This window comes from Mobula hypostoma, chromosome X1, assembly GCF_963921235.1.
Source record: "Mobula hypostoma chromosome X1, sMobHyp1.1, whole genome shotgun sequence".
Classification (NCBI taxonomy): Eukaryota; Metazoa; Chordata; class Chondrichthyes; order Myliobatiformes; family Myliobatidae; genus Mobula; species Mobula hypostoma.
The window spans coordinates 32,159,777-32,181,593 of record NC_086128.1 but is presented as its reverse complement, the minus strand read 5'-3'; the positions used below and the strand labels follow the sequence as shown (position 1 = coordinate 32,181,593).

The window sequence follows — 21,817 nt, the reverse complement described above, 5'->3', positions numbered from 1 at the left end:
CATGATATCAAGGGCACCACAAGCCCTTTCGGTATTAATGGACAATGAGGGACTGAAAAAAGAAGAACAATCCATCTAGTCTGTCCTCACAACTGTTTCGTCTTTTAGATCACCCAACTTGCAAGGCACGATACATGAACTTGGTGAGGCAGTGAACCAGATTTATAAAAAGCTAGGAATAAATAAAAAAAATGTCCTCTTGTCAACTGAAATTAGTCCAGAAGGTTCCCTCTGTTTACTTATTTACTTATTAATATTATTCATCCATGGATGTGGACATCACTGGCAGTGCCAGGATTTGTTGCTCCTCCCTATTTATTCCTGAACTGAAGAGGCAGGTAAGAGTCAAACAGATTGCCAAACCTAAATGTTGCATAAATTGAGTAAGGACAGTAGACTTCCTTCCCCTGAATCAGTGGTCCCCAACCTCTGGGCCGCGGACTGATACATTGCCGCGAAGAGTGCAGCAGTGGCCGGGACGCACCCAGCACATCTTTAAGAAAAAAGCCAAAATAAACAAGCTAATTAATTAGGTGCCGCCCAGCACGTAAATGTCGACCCAGATCAGAGGCGATTGCCAATTGTGTTGCCTCTGATCTGGGCCGACATTTGTGTTCCGGGTGGCACATAGTTAATTAGCTTGTTTATTTCGGCTTTTTTCTTAAAGATGTGCTGGGTGTGTCCCGGCTACCACTGTACCTCTACATGCTTCGTGGCAAAGTATCGGTCCGCGGCCCGGAAGTTGGGGACCACTGCCCTAAATGACATATGAACCAGATGGGGGTTAAAGATTAAAGATAAAGATAACTTTATTTGTCACATGTACAGTACATTGAAACACCGAATCATACAGTGAAATGCATCATTTGCGTCAACACTGTCCAAGGATATGCTGGGGTCACATAGCATGTCCACAGCTTACTAACCCTAACTTGTCCGTCTTTGGAATGTGGATGGAAACCGGAGCACCCAGAGGAAACCCGCGTGATCTCGAGGAGAACGTACAAACTCCTTACAGACAGCGGCGAGAATTGAATCTGTGTCGCTGGTGCTGTAATTGCATTGCGCTAAGCGCTATGCATGCATGCCACCCTCAATCCATTGGTAAGTCCAGCTTTACTTGCTTGAATGTAAATTCCCTAGATTTTATGAGGGAATTTGAAATTTGTGCCTGGATCATTGATCCAGAAATCTGGCTGCTGGTCCTGGTGACAACTACTGTGCTACCGAAACATTTGACCTACATTGATCTCTGCTTCAGCCTGACACTGGCTGGAAGAAATTCAGCAAATCTGCATTTACTGGTCAAGGTAGCAGTCTGCGGGATATTCAGTGGCTGCTCTTCACAAGTGAGGGTCAGTGAACAGTTTGAAAGTGCTGACTGTCACACCTGGATCCAATCCAGTTCTGCCTTTGTCTATTTTCACATATTTATACCTGCATGGACACTCGGCCCACTGCCATACTGAATTAAACTCTGAAATTTGCTACACCCCACATTGTCTTTGGAGGAAGGAGATAAACCATATTGCATAATAATGCTCCTTACCTCCAGAGGCACTTAGGGCACGTTGTTTATAATGTAGAACTACCTTCAAAGGCAAGTCTGTCATATAAATGGAGTATCAGAGTGCTCTAAGACAGGTTTAGTGGATGTTAGTTTAGAGTACAAAAGGAGCCTCACATTTGGCAATAATTAACAGTAAACAAGAACATTTTGGCATGGTTTTGCTGTGCTGACTTCTATTAAAATCAGCTGTATTTTATCAAAGTAAAAGCAGATATTTGCAGGTCTGGAACGTTTATCAGCTTCAACATCCCCTGACCTGCATGTATTACTGTTGAACTGAAATTAACTTCAAAGCCACAAAGTGGATCCGAGTTTGAACATGATATTAGTATTAAACAGTGAAATGAAAATGCTGTTAGGAAGGAAGTTGATGGTGGCTTTCACGTGTCCATGCTAGTTTTTTGCACGTGCCCTATCAGCAGTTTCATGCCAAACCGAAAATAAAGAGAAAGGCTTTTGTGGTGGCTGCTAGTTCTGTGGAGAATGCCTTTTTGTTCCTGATGTTCAGTGTAATGTTCTAACTGGTGCAGTTACACTACAATGGAGCAGATTTGTGAAATGCGGCAACATATTCAGTACAAGTCATCTGATTCCCATCAAACTGCTCGAATGCAAACAGTGTACATTAGTAAGCAAGATAATGAAAATCTGGCTACCTGATTAATTTGTAGATAGGCATTAATCCCCGAAGGATCCCTTCTGGTGTAGGCCGTAACTTAATACTAAGTGGTAAAGTGCAACATTTAGAATTATAGTCGCGCAGACCTACTTCATTCTATTCCATTAGCATCCTCTATCGCCTTTTGAGAACTGATAAAAATTATCATGGTCGGTATATTGCTTTAGGCACAGTCGGTGAGCCTAGCACAAATTGTGTCCAAAATTGCACGTAACTTGAGGTGTTTTGTTCTTGTACAAATTCATTTCTGTCAACTTAATGTCAAAATCTGCTGTGCCTGAGCCAGCACAAAGTAAACATTTTGAGCATGATTAATTATTTCTCAGATTTGCTTTTAAAAGCACTCCTTGATAATTTGTGGCTAAAATAGCATTAATTTAAGAATTTTTAATCTTGATGTCATTCCAGCACCTGTTAGAAACTCAGTTTAAAATGGCAGATTATTACTATGAGCATTATTAATAAAAGCTGTATAAACATTTTTTTAAATTACTTTCAAAGGAATTTAAAACATTGTCACTTTGTGCCTTCTTATCCAAAGAAGCAGCTTACTTTTCAGAACTTTCCTGAATGCCTGCAAGCTAGTGCAATTGGTGGAAACTCACACCAATGGTTAATACATCCTTGGAGTTCAGCCACACTTGAAAGAGGGGGCAACTTCTAGGATCATTTATTTTTAAAAATTAATACAAAGGGATGGGGAAAGTAAAATCTCTAATGCTACTATTCATTGTTGTAATCATCTGTTAATTCCAGGGGGAAAATTGTGGTCAGTTTACACTGTTTTCATCAAATTTGTTTCAATCTAATACCAACTCTGCACACTTTCTTTTCTATCAAGAGGTGAAACTGTGAAGCTGTTTTGCTTATAGTATGAAATAGAATACTTTCTTGATAGCCAAATACTAAACTAAATGGATTAGTCTCAAATATGAAGCAGTTGAGTTATACCAGTTAGACTTGGTACCCTTGACAAGATAATGGTGGATTAAGGAAAAGAGTAGATTGAATTTCCTTTGCTCTTTTTGAAGGACATGCTAAATTTAATGCCTTTCACTGTTGAATAATGAAATAACGTAGGATAAAAATGAGCCAGATCGTCAGTGGGATTCGTCAAAGTTCAGGATGTGCACTTCTCCATACAGTTTCTGATCTTGGCAAGGCTGGCAATGACTGACATCAGTCAGTGGCCAATTGCTTCCTGATGTGAAGGAAAGGGAATTGATAAGTGAATTATTTTAAGCGATTTGCATTCATTCCTCAAGCTTGGAATCAGAGAGATGAAGGAACCGGTCAGATGTATGACCTCTTGATTAGAAAATATCAAGCAAACTTTTTTTTTTAAAACATTGGTGAGTGGCAGGAAACAGAGAACATGGCTCGAGCAGGATCACTTTCTAGGATCACAGATAAGTTAAATGAATAAAAATAGAATAAAAGTAACACAGATGCTGAAAATCTGAATTTAAAATCTGAAAAAGTGGAAATGTTTAGCAGTTTAGCCAGTTTTTTAAAAAATATTCATTTGGAGAATGTGGGCTTGCATTTATTATTCATCCCTAATTTGTTAAACTGAGTGGCTTCCCAAGCCATTTCATGAGACCATTCAGAGTTATTCACATTGCTATTTGTCTTCAGTCACATAAGCCAGACTGAGTAAGGACAGTGGATTTCTTTCCCTGAAAGACATGAGTGAGCCAGATGGTTTATATGTCAATCTAATGGTTTCAAATTTGCTCTTTCATTTCAGATTTATTTAATTAACTGATTTCCAATTCTTCTGCTGTCATGGTAGGATTTGAACTTGCCTTTGGATCATTACCCCAGTCCTCTGGATCAGTGTTGCAGTAACCCTGTCACTCTGTCACTGTACTTTCATCTGGGGAGAGAGAAACAGAGCTAACATTTCAGGACAATGATCTTTTACCAGAATGAAAATGCCTTGTCCTAAACTGCTAAATCGGTTTTCTTTCCTTAGATGCATCCTGACCTACTGAATGTTTCCAGGATTTTCTGGTTCTATTTAATAAAGTTGGCATCGATTTTATTATAAAAATATTGGGATGGTGTTGGCAACAGAAAATAATTTCATGGTGTTTTGCTGTGGTTCAAATATGAAGCTAAACAAATGGGATTTATGTAAATGCCAATTCAATCACACCTGAGAAACTAGTTGAGAGCTAATGGGCTAGGTGCAGTAAATAGAATGTGAAGATATCTTGATGAAGTAATCCTTGGTGTATTGGATTGAAATGACCAGTTATCCAGTTCACAGATTATTAAGAAACAAAAGACTTGCATTCATATTGCACCTTCCTCATCCCTTTCAAATGATGAAACGTACTTGATAAGGTAATGTTGGAAACACAACAATTTATGTACAGGATATTTCACTGTGAAAAGTACTAATGACCATTCAGTCTAATTTTAGGAATATTAATTGAAAGGGGTATTGAACAAGAGACTGGGAATAACTTCCATTGTTTACTCTTTTTTTTGGAATTCTTTTTCTGCTTAAGATACTTGTTCTTAATGAACCAAAGTTATATCTGTGTGTTTGGATATTGAGATGTGACCAATCCAAAATCCCTGCAATGTATTTTGTAATAATGGGTCAAGACTTGTGGTCTGTATGATGCAATACAATTAATCATCACAAACTCAGGAAAGAAGTTTGTGACTGACCTACCTCATGAACAGTGGCACTATTAGCAGAGCCACTGCTCCAGCGACCCATGTTCAATCCTGGTGCCCAATGCTGTCTCTGTGGAGTTTGTATGTTCTCCTGTATGTTCGGGCTGACCGAAATTGCACTGAGAGCAGTAAACGTAAAGGAGGGGGGCTTGCTGTTCTGGTAAACAACAGATGGTGCAATCCTGGGCATATTACAATCAAGGAACCTGTTTGTAGCCCGGATATTGAACTTTTTGCTGTTGGACTCCGGCCATATTATTTGCCAAGGGAAATCTCGCATGCAATTGTGGTTGTTGTGTACATCCCTCCCTCTGCCAGCCCGACGTTGGCGTGTAACATCATTTACACCGTCATAGCCAGATTACAAACCCAGCACCCGAGTGCCCTCATTACCATCTCGAGTGACTTCAACCATGTTACCATGGCTAGAACACTGCCCAACTTCACGCAGTATGTGAGCTGTACAACCAGAGGGGAGAGGACTCTGGATTTGATGTACGCTAACGTTAAGGATGCATACAGCTCCTCTCCCCTCCCCCCACTGGGAAGGTCAGATCACAATCTGGTGCATCTAAAACCCTGCTACGTGCCTCTGGTGAAAAGTAAACCTGCAACCTCGAGGACAGTGAGAAAATGGTCGGAGAAGGCTTATGAGGCACTCCAGGGTTGTTTTGAGGTGACAGACTGGCAGGCACTCTGTGAGCCACATGGAGAGGATATTGATAGGCTCACAGAGTGCATCACTAATTACATCAACTTCTGTGTGGACTGCAATGTTCCAACAAGAACTGTCCTTTGTTATTCAAATAACAAGCCATGGGTGACAAAGGACATTAAGGACACCCTGAATGCCAAAAAGAGGGCATTTAGAGATGGAAATAGGGAGGAGCAGAGGGCAATACAGAGGGACCTGAAGGTCAGGATCAGGGAGGCTAAAGACAGGTACAGGAGGAAGATTGAGTGGAAACTCCAGCAGATCAACATGAGAGAGGTCTGGAGGGGGACGAGGACCATCACTGGGTTCCGGCAAACTAGCAACAGAGGAGCTGAAGGCAGTGTGGACAGGGCCAACGAACTTAACCTGTTCTTTAACAGATTTGACATTGTGGCCCCTGCCCATCCCCCACATGAGTCATCTGTTGTCGGCCCCCAACCAACACATATTCCACTCTCCCCTCCTACCCCTCCTCACAGTCCCCCACCCTGCTCTCATGACTATACCCCTTCCCCACACGAAACCACCATGGTGGGCTTCACAGCTGAACAGGTGAGAAGACAGCTGAAATGTCTCAACCCAAGCAAGGCTGCAGGACCGGATGGTGTCAGTACCAGGGTGCTCAAAGCCTGTGCCCCTCAGCTGTGTGGAGTACTTCGCCATGTCTTCAACCTGAGCCTGAGGCTCCGGAGGGTTCCTGTGCTGTGGAAGACGTCCTGCCTCGTCCCTGTGCCGAAGACACCGCGCCCCAGCGGCCTCAATGACTACAGACCGGTGGCATTGACCTCCCACGTCATGAAGACCCTGGAGAGACTTGTTCTGGAGCTGCTCTGGCCTATGGTCAGGCCACACTTAGATCCCCTCCAGTTCGCCTACCAGCCCCGACTAAGAGTTGAGGATGCCATCGTCTACCTGCTGAACCGTGTCTACGCCCACCTGGACAAGCCAGTGAGCACTGTGAGGGTCATGTTTTTTGACTTCTCCAGTGTGTTCAACACCATCCGCCCTGCTCTGCTGGGGGAGGAGCTGACAGCAATGCAGGTAGATGCTTCCCTGGTGTCATGGATTCTTGATTACCTGACTGGCAGACCACAGTACGTGTGCTTGCAACACTGTGTGTCCGACAGAGTGATCAGCAGCACTGGGGCTCCACAGGGGACTGTCTTGTCTCCCTTTCTCTTCACCATTTACACCTCGGACTTCAACTACTGCACAGAGTCTTGTCATCTTCAGAAGTTTTCTGATGACTCTGCCATAGTTGAATTCATCAGCAAGGGAGATGAGGCTGAGTACAGGGCTACGGTAGGAAACTTTGTCACATGGTGTGAGCAGAATTATCTGCAGCTTAATGTGAAAAAGACTAAGGAGCTGGTGGTAGACCTGAGGAGAGCTAAGGTACTGGTGACCCCTGTTTCCATCCAGGGGGTCAGTGTGGACATGGTGGAGGATTACAAATACCTGGGGATATGAATTGACAATAAACTGGATTGGTCAAAGAACACTGAGGCTGTCTACAAGAAGGGTCAGAGCCGTCTCTATTTTCTGAGGAGACTGAGGTCCTTTAACATCTGTTGGACGATGCTGAGGATGTTCTACGAGTCTGTGGTGGCCAGTGCGATCATGTTTGCTGTTGTGTGCTGGGGCAGCAGGCTGAGGGTAGCAGACACCAACAGAATCAACAAACTCATTCGTAAGGCCAGTGATGTTGTGGGGATGGAACTGGACTCTCTGACGATGGTGTCTGAAAAGAGGATGCTGTCTAAGTTGCATGCCATCTTGGTCAATGTCTCCCATCCACTACATAACGTACTGGTTGGACACAGGAGTACATTCAGCCAGAGACTCATTCCACCGAGATGCAACACAGAGCGTCATAGGAATTCCTGCCTGTGGCCATCAAACTTTACAACTCCTCCCTTGGAGGGTCAGACACCCTGAGCCAATAGGCTGGTCCTGGACTTATTTCCTGGCATAATCTAGATATTACTATTTAACTATTTATGGTTTTATTACTATTTAATTATTTATGGTGCAACTGTAACGAAAACCAATTTCCCCCGGGATCAATAAAGTATGACTATGACTATGTACATCTGTTTTCTGTCATCTGGACAAGATATGTGGTGTGAAGGTTAGTTGGCCATTGTGTGTAGGTGAGTGCTAGAATGTGGAGAGAATAAATTGGATGAGTGTAAATGCATGCTTGCTGATCACTGTTTCTGTCCTCTATGACTATCATTCTAAATGCCTTTTATGTGGCCTGAAATTCCTAATGGTATTGGTTGAGGAGCTGAGAAGAACCTCTATGAACCTCTTCAAAAGAAAGTGCCCTGAAAGCTTTTGTTTTAATTCTGCTGAATAGGCAAGCAGGTACTCAGCATGACACCGCAGCACTCCTTCCGTTTTGCACTGCTGTGCCAGTTCTACATTTTGAATTTATGTTCTGGAAAATTGACCTGCTTCTGATTTTGGAAGGAGAATGCCTCTCAGAAACCTAAAGTTATATGCAGGAAGCTTAATTTTAAAAAAATGAAGAGTGGACTGTGTTGCACTGAATTGGACTCAGTCTTGTAGTTCATGCGCCAATTTGAGTACCAAATATAAGGCAAGTACTTTGTCACAGGGAGTAAAGGTTAGCAAGAGGATAGTCATCCTAATGTCTGAATTTCCTAACCACTGGCTGAAGAGCACTCTTGGCAGGGACTTGGAAGTTGGAAGCAATCTCTCTGCAAGCCAGTGGTCCGGAAGACCAAAATATAAACAAAATAAAGAGATGGCAGCTACAAGTTCCAGCATTCCATGCCTTGGAGTAAAGGAATGTGGTTTTATGCCCACACTTTCTTAGTGAACTTTGCAAAAAACCTACTATTTAAGTTATTGCACATGTGGTAATCCTAAGTTATTACACACACCCTCTCTCCACTAGTCAGATAATGCATCAATTAATTAATTAACAATAGTAAAAAAGAGATCATAAGACATAGGAGCAAAATTAGGCCATTCAGTCCATTAAATCTGTTCTGCCATTCCATCATGGTAGATTCATTATCCCATTCAAATCCATTATCCTACCTTTTCCCTGTAACCTTTAATGCCCTTACTAATCAAGAACCAATCAACCCCTCCTTTAAATATACCCAATAACTTGCCCTCCGCAGCCATCTGTGGCAATGAATACCATAGACTCACCACTCTCTGGCTAAAGAAATTCCTCATCTTTCCTTCTCTTCTGAGCCTGTGCCCTTTGGTCCTGGATTCCCTCACTAGAGGAAGCATCCTGTCCACGTCCACTCTATCTAGGCCTTTCAATATTTGATAGGCTTCAATTAGAATTCCCTCTCCCCCCAATTCTGTAAACTCCGAGTACAGACCCAGAGCTATCAAAAGCTCCACATACATTAAACCTTTCAGGTACTATGAGGGTACTAAAAATAACATGGACTCATGGGATAATCAGTGTGTTAAGTATTTAATTCACATTCAGAATTGAACCAAAATTGCTTGGCATTTTGTTGTTCTCTTTTACTGTATTTTTGGTGGGAATTGGTTGGAATGACCAGAAACTTCTCCAGTGATGAGCTTTATTTGGCACATGTACATTGAAATATACAGTGAAATGCATTTTTGCATCAAAGCAAATTAGTGAGGATTGTGCTGAGCAAGCCACAAGTGTTGCCACGCTTCCAGTGCCAACATAGCATAGCATACCCTAACTGTACAGCATAGCAACTATTCCTAACCATACAGCTTTAGAACGTGGGAAGACACCAGAGCACCTGGAGGAAACCCACACAGTTATGAGGAGAATGTACAAACTCCTTATAGAAGTGGTGGGAATCGAACCCCAATCTTAGAGGTGGTACTGTAAAGCAATGCGCTAGCTACTATGCTACTGTGCTGCCCACCGTGCCTGGATATGCCAGATTGTACATTCAGGGGTGGGAGAGAATGAGGATGGAATCCTGAAGCCATCTCTTCAAAGCTATGAATGCCCATATATACAGGCCTTACAAATTTGTTGATTAGTTTAGTGACTTGGAAGAGAACAATAAATGAGGGATCAGCTTGAGGTTGTGGCCTGGACTAGTAAATATTGTATGTTCCTTTTTGATGAATTTTATATAACTTTTTTTCACTGGGTATTCTTCATGCATCAGGCCAAGGCATCCGGAGGGAGTTAAGATGTTTTATACTCCTGGTTCATTCTGTTACATTGTCCGCCAAGTGCAGCTTGAGGTGACTCGCCTTAACTGTCAAACACTATTTGGGATGTTCTCATTTCACTTCTCAGTTACTTTTAGAATCAGTGGATGTGGGTCATCATACCTTTCTCGAATCACCGTTGCAAAGATCACGTCTAATGTGCATATCATAATTTTTTTTATCCTACTAGTTTTCTTCTTTCATGCCTTATAAATATGAACTTTTATGGGTTATTTGGATGGCAGTTATTGCACCACAATGTTATCAAAGCAACCATGCTTGATGCTTCCAGTTATCAGGAATCCATTTATTGTTGGGACACAACTCAACGATGTCTGGTTCTGCTGTTTAAAACAATACTTTGTACATGTGTTCTAGATGCTGTTGAATAGCAACCAGAATGGCAATCCCAGCTAGTTTTCATCTCTCTAAACTGAAAATGTTAAAGCCAAAAATAGCAATCCTATGGTTTATTTGGCTACATTTTCCAAAATCAGCACATGCTAAGTATTAAAACCAAGTTCTTCTGTTTGTACAGTATAGTCCAGGCTCTCAATGAAAATATCTCAATATAGTTACTAGCTTTTTTGTTAGAGAAGTAGTTGAAATCTTAGAAAATAGTATGTCACTAACTGCCATTTTTATATTCACAGGACTCCTGTTTGCTTTAGTGTTGGAACTCTTGGAAATGCAATAAATCTTTCAGTTACATGGTAAGTTTGTCTATTCTTCATTTCCTTATAAAACAAATCAAGAGGCATGGAACTAAATTTTCAGGTGGGGATGGAACTGACATTTTATTATTGATGAGAGAAACTGAAAATATTTTCTTTCCTTAATCAGAGTTCTCAGTGCACATCTTCATTCAACTAGTTCTTAATTGTTGTGAGCCGTTGTGATACTTCATCTGGTGGGAGGATGTTGTGGTCTGAACAGTTTGCGGGCAATTTTCACATTCACCAGGGGCAGAAAGCTGGTGGAAGCAGGTTGAGTGTCAGATGGTTAGTTCCCAGGATTCCTTTTTTATTGGCTTTATTGCCAGCTTTCCAAATCTGAGAATAAAATGGAAATGGAAAACTGAGGTCAAAAGTGTCCCATTGCAGGACACCAGTAAGTTCAATGGTGGGAATGAAGAAATTGCTGCCACATGGAGTAGGTGCAAGAGATGATAGCACATTCAAAATGAGACTTGATCCATGCCTGAGGGAACTAAAATAGATAGGTTATGGAGGCAAGCTTGATAAAAGTTTGTTGCAGAGTATAAGCAGTCTGATTTGATTCTGTAGGCATTATTAAAACAAAGCCTGAAATAGTTGAGATATGTGAAGGGTGGATGGTGGGTTAAGGAATGAATTGTGGGACAGACCGTAAGAGATTTACCTGTGTGGGACTGGGCTTTTGCTACTTCGTTTTCCATTAGCTCTATTTTGCATCAGTTGGCATTGTTTGGTAAAGGTTACCAAAGACTTAATGTGTGTTCACCTACTAAGTGAATCAAAGATAAAAGGGAACTTAGTTCCAAACATTAGAATCGCACATAGAGTGGTTAAAGCTGACCATATTAACACACAATATGAATGCTGCAGAAGCAGGATGAGAAATGGTAATACAATAGAAGAATGATATTAAAGTATAAACATCAGCATATATTGCGGCAGGATGCCCTAGTTTAGAAAGGATAGAAAGAGATTTGCTAAATAGTACAAATGATGAGAAGCTAGTTGAGAAAAGATTAGAAACATGAATACCCTTTCCTAATCAGGCCAGGGAATGGGAAATAGAGGAATTTTGCTTAAAAATAAACTTTGAGTAGCCAGCACTAATAGTAATCTATAGTTTAAAATTAGCTCAAGTAGGAAAGGATTAGTATTTTTTGTGCAGCTGTTTGTTTGGATATGCAAGAACCTTTGTTGTAAAATAGCTTCCAAAAGGTTTATGGATAAATGACAACAAACAAAAAATTGAAAGTTTCGAAAGGACAAAGGAATTACATACACTGTGTATAATTCTTTCAGAGCATCATACAAGTATGATGGGGAAAATAACTTCCTTCTGGGCTGTTATCTTTGAAAGAGCAGTGTTTCGGCACAGCTTGAAAAGTTTATAAGTGGACCAAGTAAAATGTTAAACAACTTTGAACGATGATGGCTGTTACCTTTGAAAGAACAGACTCTTGAGTAGAATGGACTGGCTGCTTTGATGACTGGTTGGTCAGTAAAACAAATATTGCTCTTCAAGTTCATGTGCTGAAATGTAAAATCAACAATGGAATTGAACCTTTTAGTAGTAGTGCAATCACTCGAGTCGAGTAAAATGTTCACCTAAGGGGTTGCCTATTAGTGGGTCCTTAGGTGGCTGTAAAGGCCAATTCAGAATGCACGTGGTCTGGTGTAAGGTGGAGAATGCCCGTGCACGGCTTTGTTTAACGTGGGGAAGCTGATGCATGGGCAGCCACTTTGACAGATCTGGGTCAGGGTCCAGTGGTATGGAATGCAAAATGATTGGGGACCCTTCACTGCTGGATTGATGTATCATCATCTTGTGCCAGTTCCTTCGTTGAGGTCTTGGTTGGATTGCTCTTAGATCTCATTACTACCATGGGTGGCCCTACTAAGAGCAAGTTAGCTAAAATCCAGACAGCTTAGTTCTCGGGATCTCAGGAACTCACAAGCCTCTCAACCATGACAAGGTGACGATCCTCGGAGAAGAGAACCTTATAACACAGATGGAACAAAGTGCACGTCATTCATTCCGATGCTTTACTCATCCAGTGCTATGATGCTAGGCAATTCTTCCTTATCAACTGCACCTTTTCAATTCAGTTTATGCTGCTAATTTTAAGTTGTGATGCTGTAATTAAATAACATTTCTTCTTGCAACTTAAAAATTGAATGGTTGCTGTTACTTCTCTTGGAGTAGTGATCGATGAATTGCTGGGTCCATGTCATCTTCAGCTCCAACCAGTTCAGATTAGCAATTGTATTTCCATATTTTAAAAGTGAAAGATGTCTGTATTTACTTTACTTTACTTTATACTTTATTGTCACCAAACAATTGATACTAGAACGTACAATCATCACAGCGATATTTGATTCTGCGCTTCCCACTCCCTGGATTACAAATATTAAATATTAAAAATATTAAAAATTGTAAAAATTAGTAAGTATTACATTATAAATCATAAATTAAAAAATAGAAAAATGGAAAGAGAGGTAGTGCAAAAAAAATGCAGGTCTGGATATTTGAAGGGTACGGCCCAGATCCAGGTCAGGATCTGTTCAGCAGTCTTATCACAGTTGGAAAGAAGCTGTTCCCAAATCTGGCCGTAGGAGTCTACAAGCTCCTGAGCCTTCTCCCAGAGGGAAGAGGGACAAAAAGTCTGTTGGCTGGGTGGGTTGTGTCCTTGATTATCCTGGCAGCACTGCTCTGACAGTGTGCGGTGTAAAGTGAGTCCAAGGATGGAAGATTGGTTTGTGTGATGTGCTGGATGTGTTCATGATCTTCTGCAGCTTCTTTCGGTCTTGGACAGGACAACTTCCATACCAGGTTGTGATGCACCCTAGAAGAATGCTTTCTACGGTGCATCTATAAAAATTAGTGAGGGTTTTAGGGGACAGGCCAAATTCCTTTAGTTTTCTCAGGAAGTAAAGGTGCTGTTGGGCCTTCTTGGCAGTAAACTCTGTTTGGTTTGACCAAGTCAGGTCATTTGTGATATTGACCCCGAGGAACTTAAAGCTTTTGACCTGTTCCACTTACGCATCACCTATGTAAATTGGGTCGTGCGGTCTGCTACTCCTTCTGAAGTCAACAACCAATTCCTTCGTCTTGCTGACATTGAGGGATAGGTTATTGTCTTCGCACCATGCCACCAGGTTCTTAATTTCCTCTCTGTACTCAAACTCATCATTACCCGAGATACGGCGTACAATTGTTGTGTCATCGGCAAACTTTTTATATTGAGTTCGATGGAAACTTGGCTACACAATCATGGGTGTACAGTGAGTACAGCAGTACACAGCCTTGTGGGGCACCGGTGCTCAGAGTGATTGTAGAGGAGAGCTTGTCCCCTATTTTTACAGCCTGGGTCCTGTCTGTGAGGAAGTTGAAGATCCAGCTGCAGATCAGAGTGCTAAGGCCCAGGTTCTGGAGCTTAGGAATCAGTTTATTTGGAATGATGGTATTAAAGGCATTTGATAGTATTTGATGTTATGGTATTGTCAAAGGAACAGTGTCAAGTCAAAGATTAAAATATTGCAGAATGTATATATAAGAACAAAGTTAAAGATCTTTTCAGGAAATCACTGTTTGTGTTATGTTATATTGTAAAACTGTTTCCTCTCCAAACAAAAACAAGTATCTAAAGAAAATATTGTAGCGCAGTGCCTTGCTTTTTAAAAATTATTAAAGACCCCAGGCCCCAGTTGATATTTTGCCAAAGTTAGCATTAAGCACTTTGGTACAAAAATGAAAATTGTTGCTGAATATGCCTCCAGAAAACTTCTGAACTGGAAGTTACCACCCACCCTTAAACTGATTAGTCCTGCCCACAGAGATCACAGGGAAATGTGATTTAAATTCTATTTTCTGATCATATTACAAAATAGATGTTCATTCTGGGTCTCTGATGTGCAGAGCAACAGGCTTTTGAGGTTGTTGAGCTCAGGAGGGTGTAATTATTGTTCTTCTCTTAATATTCTGATTCTTACTGGATTGTTGTCCCAGGGAGGCCTAGTAGCAATTCTCTATGAACACAGTTGGCCACAGAAAGCATCACTAAGGAATCTAATCTACAGGTCAAACATGGACATATTCCATCAAGTGTGTGGATGGGCACAATATAGTGATCAGCAAACTTATTACAAAATATCTAAGATGTTTTTTATCCATTTATATTTTTATAGAAGTATCTCAAATAATAGTGAAAGAGTTGTGCATCACACAATTGTTTTGGCAAAGGAAGAGGCTATTCAATCAGTCACTAATGTGTCTCCAATATGTAGAGGAGTCCACACTCTCTTATAGCTCATTCGATTCCCTTTCAAAAACCTTTGACACCACCTTTTAGTGCAGTATTATGAATTCTAGACAATAACCACATGGTTAAAAGACGACATGTTGCTCATATTCTCATAAATACCACTTGAATAAAATAGCAGTTCTGTATATTTACTTTTGTAAGACTGCATAGAAAGTTAGCTGTGCTTGCTGTATTATACCCAAAAAAATAGGTTGAAATTTCATGTTTGGGCCATTTCACTGGAATGCATTAGAGTAAATTGAAATAGAGTCTTCAGGTACTTTGAGATTGGGCTCCAGAGAAGCCAGTCTGCCATCATTCCTTGCTGGAACTTGGGAAGGGTTTTGCAACAAATGCTGTCCTATCAGGCTCAAGAAAATCTGTAATTCATATGACAACTGAAACAGAATGCTTAACTTTATATCACATTGCATTGTTAGTGCTGGGGGTGCCATACTATTAGTATGTAATGGAAGTTGAACTGGTTGGGGTAAATCTTTTGGGGCATAACATGTGCTGTTATAATTAATGGTGCACAGGTGATAGCAGCTGCTTTTAGATTTCAGAGTCAGATCCCGGGACAGGTCATGCTGGAGTGTAATGCCATATTACAGCTGCCAAGCACTGCATACTTGGATCAGTTGGAACCACATGAGCACCCTTCACCAAGACTTCAAGCAGGATTATAGTTTTGTTATTCCACTCTAAAAATAGTGGGACGTTAAAATCCTCTGAAGTCCTTATCTTTGCAATCAGCAATAAAATATTTCAAAAATTTCACTTTGTTAAATTTTTTATGCATTAGGTAATGAAATGAAGGCACTTTTATAAGGCATACAAACTGCAGGTTTAAATTTTGACCAGTTTACGTGTAGTGCAGTTCATTTGTGTCAGAAAGGATTCAAATGATGGACTCTGTACAACTGAACTGGTAGGTGAAGAATCTGATAATTATGTCTCTATTTGCATGTATTCTAAGATAAAATTGGACTGAATAACTATATATTGGATATATTAATTTCATGGATTCATACAGCACAGAAACGTGCCTTTGGCCACTCAAGTTCATGCTGCCCTTTTTGCCCACACTAGGACCACATCCTCCTATGACTTGCCAATGTAAAAGCATCTTAAACATGGTAATTGTATTTGATTCCACCACCACCTCTAGCAGCATATTCCAGATATCAATCACTTTCTGAGTAAAAAGAAAATTAGCTCTTACATCTCCTTTAAAACTCCTTCCTCTCATCTTAATCCTGTGCACTCTTGTTTTTGATAAGATAATGATATTGAATATGTACCTTATCTATGCCTTGCTTATTCAGCGTCCTTCCTCCAGGGAAAATAAACCCAGTTTATCCAATCTCTCCTCATAGCTAAAGTCCTCTAATCTAGGCAACATTCATCGAAGTTGCTGCCTGGCCTGCTGCGTTCACCAGCAACTTTGATGTGTGTTGCTTGAATTTCCAGCATCTGCAGAATTCCTGTTGTAGGCAACATTCAGGTGGCTTTTCTCTGCACACTCTCCAGTGCGATCACATCCTTCTGAGAACTTTTGATAGTCAATAGGGAGAATCTGTTTCCACTGGAAAATAATTTGTAAAAAGAGAATCTAGATTCCAGATATGGGAACTATTTATTATGCAATGGCAATGAGTTGTTAAAACCAGGAATAAACTTCTTAAAAGGGGTAGTGAAAGCAATCATAGCTTGCAAAGGGGAATTCAATGTAAACTTGAGAAAGGAGTAATTTACAAGGGCTGTGGACAAAGAGCAACCCAGTGGAACTGAGTGGAGAGTAACTCTTGACAAATGTCTGCCTCCTATGCTGTGTGATCCTAAGACTCAGTGAGTTTAACTGATGTTGAACTCTCTTCTCTCTTTCTTCACAGATAATTTTGGTAGCTTTCTTTCAATTCTATTCTAAAAACGACTACCACAAAAGCGGTAAGGGGCTTTTCCATAGATACACGAATATTCACGGAATGGAAGGATTTGGACATGTATGGGCAGAACAGATTTAGTTTAATTTGGCATCGTGTTCAGCACAGACATCGTGGGCCGAAGGACCTGTTCCTATGTTCTAAAGTTCAAATGTTTAGCCTCAAATGGAAAGTTAATGCTGGGTAAACGGGGAAATCTGAATATGTCTATTAGGTTGAGCGCAACTAATTGAGAAAAGCGATTTGTTTAAAGTGTGATTTCCTCTGGATGCTGAAATAAAAAGGCTGATCTTCAGGGCATGTAAAGGAACAGTTTTACAGTGTTTTCATCACTTTTAACCTGGCGCTTGAAGCGGTATTGTCTCTGCCTGGCAGATGTTTGTTAAAATGCCCACCCCCTCTATGAACCTTTCCTCTGAGTCAGTGTTGTTTGAAATTACAGGAGTCTCAAACGAGCCCGATTAAAAAGCTGTTCCTCTGAACTTTTGTCTTCCTTTAGGAATCTTCTTTCTGTGGGGAATACGGTTGCTCCAAATGCAGAGGCGGTCACCCTCTGCGTCGGGAAGCTATGCCACTGTGGGCTGTATCACACCTCGGCGTGTACGGCCCTCCCCTCGCCTTGCACTCGAGCCTAACACTTCCTGTTGAAAGCACCCCTGCTCCTTCCACAAACTGACTTCTCAGAGAATCGCTGTCTCGGTTTAGAGCCGGGACCTCTCAATCTCTGTGTTTTATGCGGCTCAGCAACTGACAGGTTAAATCCCCCAAAGTAATCGAGAGAACTGAACGAGTGTTTCTCCCCCCTCCCACTCCACCCGTGCAGAGCGGTATCTCTCGTGTTTCACAACGTTGCTGATGCACCGTAACACCCTGTAATCCTTGTGCTAGCGCGCAGACTGTAATGCCAGCGGGACAGACAGGAAATCACAGAAGCTCGCAAATCCTAGCACCGCTCGACAGGTGGGTGAAGGGACTGGTTTGCTGGGAGTCTACGGCCAGAGCGTTCCAACTGGCTTACTGGTTGATGACATCGACAGAGTTCTCGTGTTACAGTTTTGTTTTTCCTGTTCCTAAAGTTTACACGGTAACCTGCCTTCCCCTCCTCAATACCCTGCTCTCTCTGCTCAATGGATTTGATACCACTGTATTGTTAGGATTCCAGGCACAAGGTTGGTGCAAACTTTGGTTTATGGTTTCCTTCCTGTGAATATTCCTCTGTGTGTGTGAGGGGGCAGAGAACGAGGGGGACGAGGGTAGGTGGTGACGTTACCGAGAAACGAGATGTGGATAACTTGTGTTTCGAGGCTGCATGTTTACTCACTGGCCCTGCTTCAAGTCTGGTAGTGCCGAGACTGTTCTGTTTTCGATCAGTCTGTCCGCCTGTGGGAATCGGAGCTGTGTCTGAAGCCTGGTTCTTGGCCCCAGTCTGTCAGGAGACGAAGAGTTTACTGATATTTTTCCAACTGCTGTGCCAAATACAAATGAAGGTGGGGGGGGGTGGGGGGTGGGAGGGAGAGAGGGAGACAGAAGAGAGTTGTAGCGCTACAACTCTCTTCTAATTGTACAATTCCCAAATGTCCAACATGTGCGTTCCACTTTCAAAGTAAAAGGAATATTTGTTGAGTATTCGCGTGGTGGAGGGGAGAAAAAAATTTGATAAATGAATATATGTTATTTGATTGAATTATGAGGTATGCATAATAAAGGATTCATCAGACTGCTGTGCCTGGGATCCTTTTAAGCTGCTTTCACATTGAATTTTCTGGGGGGGGGATGTCACTGCACTAATGGTTAACAATGGTCTTGCCCCATATATTTGTTTCCTTGCTCCTGTGTATTTAGATATAATTACATGTAAAATAAGTGTAAATTAGAAACTGGGAAACTGGGATTTGTTGAGACTCAATGCCAGGAAGAGACAGTGGAGAATAGTTTTCTTGTGATCAGTAACCACAAAATACCCTGCAGATGCTAGGGTCAAAGCAACACGCACAGCACGCTGGAGGAACTCAGCAGATCGGGCAGCATCCTTGGAAACAAACAGTCAACGTTTCAGCCCGGAACGTTTCATTTCCACAGATGCTGCCCGACCTGCTGAGTTCCTCCAGCGTGTTGTGCGTGTTTCTTGTGATCAGGCTTGATGCTTGATTTTCAAGCCTGTCCTTGGGCTGTTACTCCACTGAATAATATAGGAAAAGTGAGGGGTTATATGTGCGTAATCTGCTGGAGGCTCAAGCACAAACACCTACTCTCTCAGTGCAGACTGGAGGGAGTACTGCACTTTTAGAGGTGTTAAAGATGAACATTAAAATGCATGCTTGGCGAGTAAGGGTATCATTCCCAGTATCCAGACCAATATTGATCAACATCACTTATCTGGTCATTGTCACTGGCTATCAGTGGGAGCTTGCTGTGTGCAAGTTGGCTATAATACTTCCTACATGGCAACAATGGCAGCATTTCAGAAGCAGTCTGGCTGAAGACCTTGGAACGTCTTGTGCTTCTGAAACATACCATAAAAAATGCAAACCTTACATTTATTTAATATATTGAAAGAATGAGGTATTGTACCAAATTTTCAATTATCAAAAAAAAAACATAATTCTACAGTGATTCTTTCACATTGGTTATATTGTCTTGTTCAAAGCTGGTGCACTCCTACAGACTTTGTGATCTCTTGTTCTTTGCACAGTAAGATAAGATTATAGCCAGAAGAGTTGTAAATTTGATCCTTGGTCTGCTCATTTATTTGTTCTCAGTTGGAAGAGATAATTTAGAACTAGAAGGTAAATTTGTCATATTATTTGTTATACAGTAGATCACTCTACGTGACCTCCAATAAAGATGTGCATAAGTGGACTTTAGGCGAGACCAAGTATTGGACTTGATTGTTTCTTTGTGATCAAACATTTTGATGATTAGTTTACTTCGTGGACTTGCAAATAAAGAACAGTCCAGCAATTAGGCATTATAGAGGGATTGTCACCTGTGAAATTCATCAATTTCAGGAACACAGAGGAGAAATCAGGGGCTAATAAAGCAGTGGGGAAAAATGTATAATGAATATACCGCTCTGTGGTGAGGCAAAAAGAATGGCCAAACCCTCAATGTTCTGGGAGAAAATAATTTTCAGAAATAAGCTTCATAATTCCTTGCAACACACACTAAATGCTGGAGGAACTCAGCAGGCCAGGCAGCTTCTATGGAAAAGAGTAAACAGTCAACATTTCAGGCCAAGACCCTTTATCAGACCCTTCAGTACCTGCAGATTTTCTCCAGTTCATAATTCCTTTAGGATTTTTTAAATATGGATGTTTGTTATGTATAGTGTCTCAGAGATCCCCCAAGTCCCTAAAACAGAATTTAACTAGCTATAACTATGCATTTCACTGCATCACAACATATTCAGCTTGGCAGGAGAGATTTTGTAGATGCCGGTGATCTTGAGGAACACACACAAAATGCTAGAGGAACTCAGCAAGTCAGGCAGCATCTAAGGAAGGGAATAAACAGTCTATGTTTTGGGCTGAGACCCTTCATGAGGACTGGAAAGGAAGAAGGCAGAAGCCAGAATAAGAAGGGAGGGGAAGGGAAGAAGTACAAGCTGGCAGGTGATAGGTGAGACCTGGTCAAGGAGAATTTAGGTGTGTGGGTGTTCACCGAGGACCACCCAACCTATTCTGGCCATGATTTACTGGTTTAGTAAGAACTTCCAGATGAATTACAGCTCCAAGTCCTACTAATGAGCCAGCATCAGAATGAGGTTTATTGTCAGTGTATAATATGATGTAAAATTTGTTGTTTTTTTTTTGGCATAAAGTAAGGAATGACAATGTAGTATTCATGACCATTTACCAATTTGTAATTGCCATTTGTGCCTTGGATGTGACGTAACTGCCAGAATTCCTGTTATGGATCAACTAATCCCAATCTTCCGACAATGCAGTCCTCAACATGACCCAATGAAATGCTGTTTGCTATTCTGAACTTGTTTGTTTGAAATTTACCTCTTGGTTACATTGCCTAGAAGCAAGCATTTTCAATCTCTTCTGTTGCATCAGAATTGGATTACATGTTTCAAACCATTTACAAATTTGGGATTGCCCCAGTGTCAGTCCTAGTATATTATACATACTTGCAATGTGCATTCTAGAGCACAGAACCATGAACCCAGGCTCATTTGTAGCTATGCTACAGTTGGCCATCTGCGAAAACTGAAATCCAAAGTAACTCATTGTGGTATTTGCTTTAGTTTCTGTTCTTGATCAGTTAATGTATTTTTGGGATTGCATTTCATAATATTTTAGTTATGTTCTAATATCAAAATGCAATTCAACCTTATTTTAGAGTCATAATTTCAGCCAGGATGCATGTTGGAGCCCAAATAAAATGACAAACCAGCCAGATACCTCCTGTAAATCCAAGTGGCCAATTTGTGCACTCCCTATAAAAATGGGATGTGAAGTCATTGTTCGCAATGTTTCATAGCCAACTTAAATCTGCCAGAATTCCAGCTTTAGTGTTTCTATCTATCTGACTGTCTCTCTGTCTGTCTCTCCTTTCTCCCCATCTCTCTGTGTACTCTCTCTCTTTATCTGTCTCGCTCTGTCTCTGACTTTCTGTTTCTGTGTCTCTTTCTCTTTTCCTCGTCTGTCTGTCATCTGTGTGTGCCTGCTTCCCTCATGCTCTCCCCTCCCCTTCTCCCCTCCCCTTCTCCCCTCCCCTCCTCTCCTCCCCTCCTCCCCTCCCCTCCTCCCCTCCCCTCCTCCCCTCCTCCCCTCCCCTCCTCCCCTCCCCTCCTCCCCTCCCCTCCTCCCCTCCTCCCCTCCTCTCCTCCCCTCCTCTCCCTTCTCCCCCACCCTCCCCCTCTACCCCCTCTTCCCCTTCTCAAGGCTCTCATCCCCACCCCCTCTCTCGCCCCCCTCACCTCCTTCTCATGCTTTCACCCTCCCCTCATTCTCCCACCCCTCGTTCTCCATCTCTCTCATCCCCC

At 41.6% G+C, this 21,817-nt stretch overlaps 1 protein-coding gene across 12 annotated transcripts in view; it reads left to right on the top strand.

The window, feature by feature from the left end:
• The window catches only part of raraa (retinoic acid receptor, alpha a), a 735,685-nt gene that overhangs the window by 373,370 nt on the left and 340,498 nt on the right, over positions 1-21,817 (top strand). For 8 of the 12 annotated variants that reach the window (XM_063037129.1, XM_063037127.1, XM_063037130.1 and 5 more), the window contains one exon: positions 10,515-10,574. Coding sequence is in view for 1 of the 12 variants with exons in the window: in XM_063037138.1 (XP_062893208.1) it covers positions 17,849-17,993 (145 nt within the window). In the remaining 11 variants the exon portion in view is untranslated. The other 4 variants (XM_063037131.1, XM_063037142.1, XM_063037138.1 and 1 more) reach the window with 4 other exon arrangements.